General features: G+C 41.0%; 1 protein-coding gene across 1 annotated transcript in view; it reads left to right on the forward strand.

The window, feature by feature from the left end:
- Positions 1 to 11,468, forward strand: part of ANKRD33B (ankyrin repeat domain 33B) — a 40,327-nt gene extending 28,859 nt beyond the window's left edge. Inside the window, exons 2-4 of the mRNA XM_069854823.1 lie at positions 114 to 243; positions 5,854 to 5,994; positions 10,407 to 11,468. Coding sequence (XP_069710924.1) covers positions 114 to 243; positions 5,854 to 5,994; positions 10,407 to 11,257 — 1,122 coding nt within the window. The 3' untranslated portion in view covers positions 11,258 to 11,468. The remainder of the gene's footprint in view (positions 1 to 113; positions 244 to 5,853; positions 5,995 to 10,406) is intronic.
- The last annotated feature ends 974 nt before the right edge of the window (positions 11,469 to 12,442 follow it).

Consider the following 12,442-nt stretch of genomic DNA (forward strand, 5'->3'; position numbering starts at 1 on the left):
CTTCTCAGTTCTTCATTCTGAAAGAAAGAAATGAAAAAGCAGACTAGTATGGTTCCTCAGTGAACTTTCCTGAGTCTGGTAAACCTAACTCTGTCTTTATATTTTACTTACAGAATGGTCTTATTGTTGCCTGTTACCAAGGTTATGTGGATATTGTAATAGCCTTATCACAATGCCCTCACCTTGATGTGAACTGGCAGGATAATGAAGGGAACACGGCTCTAATTACAGCTGCACAGGCAGGTAAGGTTCTTTGATTCATCTCTCACATACATAGTCTTAGGAGAAGTGTGTATTTCAGCTATTATTTTTTAGGATTTTGTCAAAGTCATAGAAGAAATCAGTTTGCATAAAAAAATCCTGGCCAAGACCACTTTCAAATAAGTTTGTTGTGATTTTCTTTGAATAATTAATGTACAGTAACATTTATCCAATGGATTAAGACAGAAAAAGCTATACTTTTCTAGTAGATGCCATTAATATTTTAACTTAAAAAAAAATCTTGGCCCATGTGTGCAGTACTATACTGTTTTGTCCCTTTAAGCTTGTTTGCCTATGTTTTCTCTGGCAAGCAACCAGTCGACGTTGTGGTCATAGAATGTGCTGTATCAGTGCTCATAGCATCTCTTCCCATCTTGCTGCACCTATCTCAGTAGATCTGTAGTAATTGCTGACTGCAGGAAAATGTATCATCATTAAGAAACATCTTAGCTGCTAAGACGTCCTTCAACCACTCCACAGTTAAAAGCAAAGAAAAAACAACCCCAAAACAAACAACAAAAACCTATTTATATAGACTCAGCAGAAGTCAGTGTTTGCCAGTGCTGCTCTTACAACAGACTGGGTATATTGACATTGACCACGTGAATCTGATGCAGACTGGAGTGAGAGCAGAGTTTATCACCAGTTTTAATTCTATCTCCCCCAGCATGGTAATATTCAGTGAACAAGTGTAACAGATCATGTAAATGTAAGAGGTGTTCCTAAAAGAGTTACTAGTTTCAAGCATACAGTTAAAAATTAATCAGTCAATCATTTCTGTTAAAACTATAACACTATACTTTAATCTTTAAGGGAAGCTGTGGTTTTCTCTTAGAAGTGTTAACAAAATGCTGAAGCATGTGAATCGGGAAGAAACTGACCAAAGGAGCCATCCCTTTGTGGTCTAAAAGCTGCTCCAAGGGCTGCCATGGCTCTGCATCCATGGTTTCCGTTGCATGCTTCAAATGTGCTCCTCAAAGGCAATCACTTTATGAGGAATTGCATATTTGGTCTTTAACACATCTTCTTACTGACGAAGAATGAGGGATGTTCATGGGAGTTCATGGGACATAGTATTCCCTCTCAGACCCTGTTCATTCTTCTCTGACTAGATGGAGGAAACAAGTTTCCATCAGACAGCATCCCATGTCTGCTTCAGGCATGTCTGAACATTGGAGCAGTTAGATTTTGGTTTTAATTGACTAATATTGCTGCTAGACATTTCCATATAATAACAAACTTTGCTTTGCGTGGTACCAAAAGTGAACTCTGCTAAAGAAGCCTCTGTGAGATAGATGTTGCATATTGGAAGGGAGGACTGGGACCAGAGTTGCTACTTTCATAGCAAAGCCATGAGTATAGTAGCTTTCCAAAGAAAGTGTGGAGGTCTCCAAAACTCTAACCTACTTTATTTATCTGCCCTAATATAAACTTGGACTACAAAAGGTTTAACACTGACTCCTTCCTGACCTTTATAACTGGTGATAATGAGCTCAGAATTAATCCAGAGGGCTGACATTGACTTGACACTCTCTGCCAGTACTTGTTATTGATCCCCAAAGCAAAAGGAAATTACTGTAGTCAGCAGAAGCTTATACAAACTCTTAACAACTTGGACGTTTTCCCTTGTCTGTGATAATCCTGAGCTACAGTGTTGACACCAGTTATTTAATTCATTATCACAGGATACTGCTGTCGTGTTAATGGAGATTACCCTGAGGTTAACACTGCAACCAGAGGAGCTATGGTGCAATAGATACTGCCTAATTATTGCTGAGTAACAGAGCAGTGTATTCTGAAGAACTGAAAGCAAAGCTGATGTGAGCTTTCCTTTAGTCAAGGGTTTACGTGTTTTTTTGGGGTTTTTTTTACCTTTAGGCCATGGAAATAATAATAATTTTTATGAAATAAATTATTCTGAAAGCACACTGTTATCTATACCACAAGTATTGTTTTTCTTGTAGCAAATCCAGGATATTTCAGTTGATTTTGAAGTGCTGTCAGAAGGTTCAGAAAGCCCAGCTTTCTGTTATGTTCCACTGACCATGTATGGCCAGACCCTGGAGAGGAGCTGGATGGGAAAGAGGCCGCAATCCTGGGGAATTGTTCTGTGTGTTTCAGAGGCTAGGTGCAGATACTAAGGGAGATAAGAGGGAGGCCTCTTTATGTTTCCTAAAGGAATGTGAAATCCATACTTGCTTGTGCAATTCCATGACTGCTCAGAAAAGATGCTCAAATCTGAACATCAGCTTGATTTAAATAGAATTATTTTAAAGACTAGCTAGAGTCTCAGAAGAGAAGTAAATTCAATTCTTTGTATCCATTTGCTTTGATAATTTAAGATTCTCACCCTAAAGTATCTAAAGCTGAAGCTTTTCTGCATGGGCTGACATGAGAAAGATAGGCTGGACAGATCAGTGAAAAGCATTATTTTCTTAATAAGCTTGTTAGTATAGAAAAATAACCACAGAGTGCTCTGCTTAGCGTGTAAATTTCAGTTTTCAAAATGTATCTGTTTGGTTGCTCTCTCAATATTTTTTACTGAGGTGGAATCCCTTCTCAAATCCTTGCTTTCCAAAACTGTAAGTTTGTTGCACTGCACAGCACATGGTGCCCAGAAATGGGCGGTGAGGCCTTTAAAGCAAAATCAAAATCATTAAATGTCAGTTTAAGGACAGCACAGGAAAAGCAGGGAGGTTGATGGAAATGAGATTGACTTAACAGGTGGGAAGAAAGTAGGGAAGAAGAGTGGTTTCAAAAGGGGAAAAAGGAAGGAAAATTACATTTTATCTTTTTTTTTTTCTTAGTCCTGCTGATGCTGAGGACATAGCTACATCAATGCAGTGGATGGTAATTGGCATATTTGCTTACAAAGCATAGATGTTTCATGTTACAGGGACTGGTTTGGGGCAAAGCAGTAGATCTGGGAACATCAAGTGAGAAGTTATCCCAGTTTCTGATTATTAAGGGGAACATGAGAATACAGACCCCTAAAACATCCAGAGGATAAGGGTTCCGGATGTTTTCAGTTCCACCCATCCATCAGAAAGCATTCACCAGCCATGGACCAAACAAAGGCTTTTAGCAGGTGCAATTCAAAATTGTGATGTTATATGACACAGCATCTTCCTTACTATGCAGCTTATCCTTCTGCCTGTATTGCACAGATTATTAGGTAATATTGTGATCATTCTATGCATTTCCTCTGTAGCAGCAATTAAGTGAATTAAGCTATTACAGACATCTGGGCTGATCTCTAAATATGGCTCACAGGGCAAAGAACTGTACCCTTAGCATGCCTGTTCTGGTAGAAGATAGATCTGGCTTAGAAAGAGCAAGAGTCTGATATGAATTCAGTATCACCAAACTGACTGAGGCCAGGCTAATTTATGTTAGAGCTGCACACAGCTTTTATAGCAGACTTTAAATCATGGAAGAGTCAGTTTACAGTTTACAAACACATTTCTAGTTTGCCTAGACGCAGAAGAACTGAAGCAAACTTTATGGTCTTATATCAAAAGTGTATAAGAGAATTTGAACAAAAACTTGGCAGCTCCGAGTTTTACTTTGAATTTGATATCTGTTTGAACTAGGAGTTTGAAGCAAACCTCAGAGGACAGAAGCTTCTGCAGATTAAAACTGAAATGTTTTTTCAGGAATCCCTGAGACACAGAACTTCTGAGAAACACAGACCTCTTCATTTTCTTTGTTATTTTATATCTGGGAGTTTTTCTGTCTCATTTGGGGCCATCTATAGTCCCCTGAAGAGTTTTGGTCAAACAAAGTCTTTCAGGATTGACTGTTAGGATCATCTCAGATTTGAAAAATGTCTCTTACTGAGCTACACTTATGGCAAAGGGAACACCTTTAGTAATGTAATAACTACTGAGAAATTTTCCATTTTATTATTTCTCCTTGTTTCAGTTCCTGTCTCTGGTTTCTGTGGTCAAAAAGCATTATTTCAGGAGTTCCAAAACCTTCATGAAGATGTACTCTGTACATCAGTGAAACAGAGTATATTCCGCCAAACACTTTTGAGCGCAAAGATTCTCCTGGTGATCACCCATACCGTGCTGGGATTTGATCTTATGCTATAAAGTCAGTGAAGCTGAAGTATCTGCATTGAGTAAGCAGGACCGGGTCACTGATCCTGCCCTGAATCCAGCTCACTTCTGCTTTGTTCAGCTTGTTGTGGTTTGCCATATCTTTATATTTCATTTGCATCAGACTGCACAATGTATAGGCACCACCTTATTTGGTTTTCTCTGACTCTAGTGTTGCTAAGCTGATCTGCACTATCTCTTACACTTGCTCAGGTTTCAGGAGAGTTTCCAGTCATGCAGCAAGGTTGCAGAATCCAGCAAATTCTAGGAGATAAGGAGTAGCATCCAGAAAACATCTTAAGTTAGTTGATAAAGATTTTCTTAACTTTCATTACAAAGTGAATGCCGGACTATGTTGGTACAAAGTTACTGCTGATGAAATCTGCACCATATATGACACTATAGACTTTTTGAATTGTCCTGTATAAATTATAATCTGCTTCAGTAACATTCCTAGATGAATTTGAATGACATGCATCACAGAATATTCAGCTGGACTGCAGAGTGAGAAGAGAGAATATTTTTACAGCTCCTCATAATTAAATTGTGATTTTTGCAGCTGCCTGACAGACTGCATTATTTTATAAAGCGTTAAAGCATCATAAAATGAATGACAAGTGAAGGGAAAACTGTTTTGAATGAGTCATAATGGAACTAGATGTTCATCTTGTTCCGATAGTACAATTATAGAGATTTGATGTTTTAATTGGTCTTCCAACCATTTAGCTAGAGATATCTTCAGCTACTCAGTACGCCCTTGCTGGCATCGGTTATCCTGGTGTACAAGGAACATGAATGGCAACAACAGTTGCTTTTAGAAACAGAACTTAAGTAATTTACTTTACTAACAAACTGAACATCTGCCCCATTTTCCTATTGCTGGAGAGTAGGCAAGTGGCTTCACACTGTCAGATGGTAAAATAAACCGTGGGATTCTACACAAAATATTCCTTTGTCTCATATCGTGCCTGGCGTGGTTTGTTACTATTATCAACTCTAAATACCATGTGTAATCACTTTTTAATTAAGCATCATGATTGTAAAGATAAGTTTACTGGAGCATGGAAAGAGCTGAACCTTTATAGTCAGTTTCCCCAGGTGACACATCTTCCTTCCATAATCTGCAGGAGTTCCCCTTGCGGTGCTGCTTACTAGGCCAAAAAAATGAGGCCCCTTGCAACCACAGAGTGACCATCTCTGTTCTTCAATTATTCCTTTATCTTAAATTGACTTTTCAGAGAGGAGAGCAAATTGAGAGAAAGTGGGAACCCATTTCCAGCTCCTATGCCTACACTCTGGTCACAAGGCAGTGCCACCTAACCCAAGGGCTAATGACTATAGTGAGCAGAAAAGGACCTGGGAAAAAGAGATCTTATTAAATGTATGTATTTTTCCAGTTATCAAACCCACAGGAGTAATTTTTGGCTTAACCTTGAGGCAGAGTCTTAGATCTGTAACAAGTTTTCTGCTTTTTTTTATTTCTTTAAAGGGCACATAACCATTACAAACTATTTGTTGAACTATTTTCCTGGGCTTGATATTGAGAAGAGGAATGTCTTTGGATTCACAGCACTGATGAAATCTGCGATGCAAGGCCGAACTGAATGCGTGAAAGCCTTGATGATGGCAGGTATGTAAAGTGCTTCTTCATTGTAATCTGACTGTAAATACTGGACAGTCACAGGCAAACGCGAAGAAGAAAATTGGCTCTTGGGTTGTTTACTCTGAGACATGTGGTACAGCCTTCCCTGCAAAGGGGTGCAACCTTTAAATAAATTGTAGAAGCAAAGTCACATGCTGCAGGTGAAGGAGTGTTCAGTTTGTTTGTGTAAACTCAACCAAGAGCTCTCCAAGAGCTCTCAGCATGAGATTCATGCTCTCCAATAGAGGTTGGGGAGTGTGATCATCAAGATTTGTAGACAAAGAGCTAATAAATTTCATGATACAGCTGGAAAAGACACACAGGTCTGTTGCTGCCAGCTGCTGTGGTTGTGATGGTGCAGGAGTGGGTGATGGTAGTGGGACTGCGGGGCTCTGCAGCTTGACCTTTCTCTCCAGCTGGGGCAAGAAGTGGAGAGACTTGAGGGCCCTGGCTCCTGTCAGGAAAGCTGGGTATAGGGTTCATACCTCACAAGGGACAATGGTGGGAAATTTGGCAACATAGGAAACAATCTTCCTTTCTAACTCCTCTAAGTGGGGTGTCCAGCTTTATGGGCAACAGAGCACCATAAGGTCTGTACCTGCCACAAGGAGAGAGTCATGGCACAGGGAGTGAGCAGATCCCCCTCTGTCCACCTGCCTATCTTCACATTTGAGCAGAGGAAATATATTTCTTGCTGTTGGCCCTTGACTGTTGTTGAATTTCCAGCCGTATGCATTATAAGGTGAAGCGGTTCTTGAGGGGAAAGTCAGAAGTCAGGCGGCATCGGGGAACACAACCTGTACAGCTGTAGTTCCAGCATATGTGTTAAAATATAAGAATATATGTAAATACAGAGGAAAAACACCCATAATCGGCTGTGGGTCTACTTGTATTGTCACTGACTTTTGTACAGCTACAAAGCAGGTATGCATCTCCTGAAATAAGTTATAGCCAGGAGGATTTTAAACTCAATATCTGTTTAGTGGCTTGGGTAAGACCTCTTTTGATGGGCACCTACTTATGGCAGTGCAGGAGGTCAGTAAAGGAAAATAACTCACCTTCCTAGCCGCCTAAGCAAGGATTTAACAGTCAGATGGGGAACAGCTAATGGCAACACGTGACAGATGGTTGGAGCTGGATTGTCAAAGTGACTGCTTTTTCCAAAATTTGAGTTCTGGAGGGTGGCCAAGGTCAATCACTACAAGATTAAGGTGCTCTGAGACACTTGGCCATCATGTTTGCTCTTTCAAACCGAGTCTATGGAACATGTGAATTTGCTATTCGTGAGTGAACAGCAAGTAAAGGGGGAACCCAGTCGCTCATCAGCAGTTTGTCACAGGCTGCTGAGCTGCCAGGACCGAGCTGCTGCCAGCATTTGGTAAGCAAGCCAGCCTGAGTGGGAGCACAGAAACACTGGTTGTAATTCACACCTCAAGCCCTGTTGTAATCTCCAGTATAAACTCAGTGCTGCTTTAGTAAAGTCATTGGAGTGACTGTGTATCTAGAAACTGGGCTTTAAATACTGTGTATAAAACAGCTCTCTGGCAGATGCCTGAGCTTTTTCACTCTATAAATGCTGCATGTCAGTTTTGCATCTCAAGGGACATGAAACCTTCTTAATCAAAGAGGATATTGATATCTCAAAGGGGTGTATGTATTCAAATTAGTTGCACTGAAAATTATCTTCAGGGCACATTTGGTAGGAAAACCAAGGCAAGTGGCAAACACAATTTTCCTATAAGAAAACTTGTAAGCTACGCTTACACTGAAGTGACAATTAGTTCAATAAGACTGCAATCACACTTAAAAAAATAAGATGACTATGCCAGATGAGACATACTGCTGAATGACAAGTTTATTCAGAAATGTCTCCTGGTTTGTACAGAAAATCAATACCACTATGAAAAAATCATGCCTTAGAAGAGATTTTGTGATACAAGGTATAAATTCAGCATTGATTTCTGTTGAAAGGTCAGAATTTCAGTACTCTGTAGTATTGTTACTGGAGATAAAGTTTCTGAAACTCCTGGGGACACATCTGTCAGGCAGAAGCAGGAGTGGACTTCTTAAAGGGAAGGGAATCAAGGGTCACTGCAAGGCACGCAGAGGCACTAGACTCATCAACAACTGTGCTTCATGAAGAAATGGAGCAGGGCTAGTGACAATAACCAAGATCATCCGTTAATGCAGTAATTGCCAGGGAAGTCCATGGTGACAAGGCAAGTCCACAGAGACAAGATAGGTCTGAGGTCAAACACGAAATTAAGTCTGTGGGTCAGGATCCAAATCGGCAAGGCACATGGCCAGGCACAGGCACAGGCATAGCTGCAGCATAGCTCAGGCAAGGACCAGAGATGATCATCTGAGCTTCAATGCAGCTCCCCAGCAGAGGTGGAGAGCCTACAGTGAGCACTTTCTCACACAGCTCTTTTTGCACAAGTCTGATCCAAGGTCCCACAGCTGCACCATATTAGAGCTGGCATGTCTTTTGTTGAAGATAAAGGTAAGCAGCTGTCTATACCTCTTGCTTGTTTCCAGACAGAACATATTGTTAACTAAAATTTATGGGGGAGATGCAGGGGTAGGAAGTTTGGGTAGGTTCGTTCAAAAACAGGCTAGTGGAGTAGGAGGCCATGTCTTTATTCCTCCTCTCAATGTAGCTTCTACAGTCATTAATTTCTGATCAATTTACTTATGCTCTCCTTTTTCCTCTGTTTCTCTGAAATGGCAAAACATCTTTTGTGTGGAAGGTTATACCAGAGCTGCTGCAAACGGCTTCCTGGTTGCCATTCCTTATACTTAGTTCCCTTCATGCTAGTTTGAAATGCTGTTACTAAGGTAAGCAATGGGTGCACTGCAGAGGACATGATGCTGGCCTTCAAGGCCTCATCGTGGCTCTGAGATTCTTTTTGATTCACAGCAGCAGGCTAGGTTTTGGGGAGATCTTTTGTGCCTTTTAGTGGTCACCAACTGTAATGTGTTGGGCATTTGTCACAGTGCCTTACTGACTTCAGCTTCCAAAAGCAGTTATTGCAGCTTGTGGTTCTGCAGCAGTGCTTCCAAAGGTGCAATCTGCATTGAACTTCTTCTGTCCTTTACAGAGCTCTTCTGTGTGGGAAGAATGAGGCGGATACCATTCTCAATGACAAATGCCCATGCTCCCACCCTAATACCAGAGCGGAAAGGACTTCTTGCGATTTACTGGTTGTCAGGGAATGTGGTGGCCTTGGATATAGAACTGCAGAGGTTGTAAAGGAAACGGTAGAGCAGACGAGAATGCTCACTCCTCCTGTTACTCTTATATCTTCTCTTCAGGCAGCCAGGTACCCTGGAGGAGAAGAGCATAACCCCACAGAAAGCAAAAGACTGAAGAACAAGGGCAGAAGCCCAAGTGAAGCGACTTATAGGAACATGCAGAGATGTCAGAATCGGATGGATAAAGATCATAGATTGAGAATGGGGGCAGGAAGGCTGAAAGATAGTAACTGCTAGAAATAATTTCCTTCCAGGAAACACTGTGCTTCAAAAGTCTAAGCCTCTGCTGTCTACTCTGTGTCCCAGTCACCTCTTATAGATGGTCCACTCAGCAATAATAACATGTTTTTGCCAAAAACTACTTCAATTCCTCAGGTGCAGTAGCCTAAAGTAGATGAGAGCAGCTGTTCTGGGCTCAGACTGAAAGTCCATCTTGCCCCTTATCCACTCTCTAGCATTTACTGAAATTTTGCTTATTACCCTTCTCACCATCCTCTCAACTTTCCCTTATCGTAGAGTGTCTTTTCAGAGATAAGAGAACCTGAATTGTACATCTGGCATTTTCTCTAATTTTTCTCTCCCCCCCCCCCCCATTTTTTTCTCTTATTATTCTCTATTTTTGAAAGCTTTTTAGAAATTCCTTGTATTTTATTTGCTATTTGGGCCCTTAGTGAGCACTGAGTTGATATTTTCATGGAACCTGTGATCATTAGGTCAAGATCTCTCTTCTGAGTGGCAGAAATCAGTGCAAAGTCTACTATTCTATATGGGAAGGATTTTTGTGTATAGAATTGTTTCTTTCCATATTCATCAGTCTTTTCTTACAAACATGAGTGAACAGGTTTTGAAATGGCAGGGAAATTCATTATGTCATTTGAGGTTCATTAAGTCATTCTATGCATTGCTGTAAGAGAATTTCTCATAGACAGTCTTAATTTCTTTTATTAATTTTTAAAATAAATTAGGAGTTCAGTAAGTTAGGAACCCTGATCTCTCCTTATTACAAGTTCATTTTGACACAAATATTATAGTGTGTTGTATGCGACATTTTAATTTCAGGGATCTGTTTGATTCAATTCTGATTATAGCAACAAAATTGTGGGCATTTTCATTAATTAACACTGTTTGGTTTTCTTTTCTTTGAGGGGCAAATGTTCATGCGACTGATCCAAGCCGTGGACTGACTTCATGGGAATGGGCTTGTTACACAGGAAGATCAGAATCTGCCTTCATCATGCAGAAGCTGATGGACAGACCATGCCCAGAGCAGTTTTGCGATAAATTTAAACCAGAATGGCCAAAGATGAAGGAACTTCTTTCCAAGGCTGCAGAGCCAAAAAGCTGTTTGCAGAGGATTTCTGAGTGTGTGAGGGCAGCTGTCTCATTCCGGTCTTTCTATGGCCCAGAAGAAGATGGGGTCCTGGATCACATGGTGAAGGTGACAACAAGCCTGAGTAGTCCTTTCATTGCTCTGTCGTGCCGGACGGTGTGCCCAGGCAGCCCTCCTTCTGTGGGGAAACGCAGGCTGGCTGTGCAAGAAATCCTTAGGAAGCAGAGAGCTGAGGAGATCCGGTCTCAGGACAAAGACCATGTTAGCAGCTATGAGAAGCTATTTCAGAACTCCAAAATAACACTGATTCCCAAGAAAAAGGAGCGGAGAGCCAGCCTGCAGCCCATCAGCCTTGCGGTCTCTCAAGTGAATACCATAGCCACTCGGAAAGCAAGCCTCTTGCCACTCCACCTGCTTAGACGGAGCAGTGTCAGGCCAGGATTTTTCATCCCCAAAGTCCGTATCAGCAAGGCTCCTCCACCCACCTTCCAGCCAGAAAAGGCAAGAAGGAGGAGCAGTGCAAAGGATGACCCCTATTTGCAAATTCCCAAATGGAGATACAAAGAGCTAAAAGAGGAGCGGAAGAAGGTGGAGGAACTGGAGAAGAAAAAAGCAGCAGAGGCTCAAAAGCAGAGGCAGGTGTCTCCTGCCAGATGCAGGACCTGATTTAAAGGCATTTGCTTAGAAGGTTTTACAGCCATTAGTCTTGTTATCTAAGGAAGATAACAGACTGCATGCCTTTGTGCATGCCTGCTGCTCATGGAGCTGGAATACTGAATAATGGCCTTTAAGGTGCAGAAAAGGGCAAGGGCTAGGCCACAGTGTGTCTGATGGTGGAACAGCAAGGTATTTTGTGTTGAAGACTTACTAAGTTTACCTGTCTTAAGTGGTGTGGTCCTTTTGCAGCTTCCTTTTTTTCCAGTTCCAGTTGAATGGCTGAGAAAAAAAAAATTGAAAAACAACATGTGTGTGAAAGGATCATACTTTGTGTTTGTTCATTTTGTGATGGACAAAATTAGGGAGCTGTTCTTTTTACACTTAACATTCCCCCCTCTTCTTGCTTAGGTAGACATATTGCAAGGTTTATAGTAATAATGAAAAGTTTAAAATATACCACAGTGTTGGTGGGCAGTGAATATCCAGGTCTACAATTGTTTTGAACATACTAAGCACTTTATTTGAATTTCAGTAATCAAAGTTTAAGACAGGATAGGTATTGAACTGTACAGCTTTATACAGTCTGCATGGATGCAGTTCTTAATGATACTGTTTATTCTGTCGAATATAAAAAGGGCTCCATATGAAATAACTCTGTAGCTGAGGTATTATATCCTCTGCAGGTATAAATCAGGGGTAAGAACTGATTTCTTTGGAGCAACAGAGTAGCTGAGCAAATTTTGGAATGCTACCATCACTTAAGATTGCTTCCCCCATTAAGTTTCCCTGTATCTGCTATCCGGTGTCTCCTCTTTAGTCTCAGGGAAATTTTTGTCATTGCATTTAACTGTGAAATATAGGAGACTGTGAGCCACAGGTGGACTTTTTTTTTTTTTTTTAGGTTGATATTTAAGTTCCTGTTAAAAATACCCGCTGGGTTTATTGTGAGACTTCCCATATTATAGCCAGGACAGGAAAATTATGCAGCTTCTGGAAATTCAAGCAATTTTCCCAGGTATTGTGCCCAGCCATATGCTGTGAACATCCAGTCAGAGATGCACTATCAGGCAGATTGGTCACTAATGTTTTGAAACTGAGGCCAGATGTCATTGTGAGCTTTGGTTCTATGCCCCTGGGTACCCAGAGAAGGCAGTACCTCAACCGTCTGTCTCAACACTGGGAAAAAATCTTCCA

The sequence above is a fragment of the Phaenicophaeus curvirostris genome, chromosome 3 (genome assembly GCF_032191515.1).
Source record: "Phaenicophaeus curvirostris isolate KB17595 chromosome 3, BPBGC_Pcur_1.0, whole genome shotgun sequence".
Classification (NCBI taxonomy): Eukaryota; Metazoa; Chordata; class Aves; order Cuculiformes; family Cuculidae; genus Phaenicophaeus; species Phaenicophaeus curvirostris.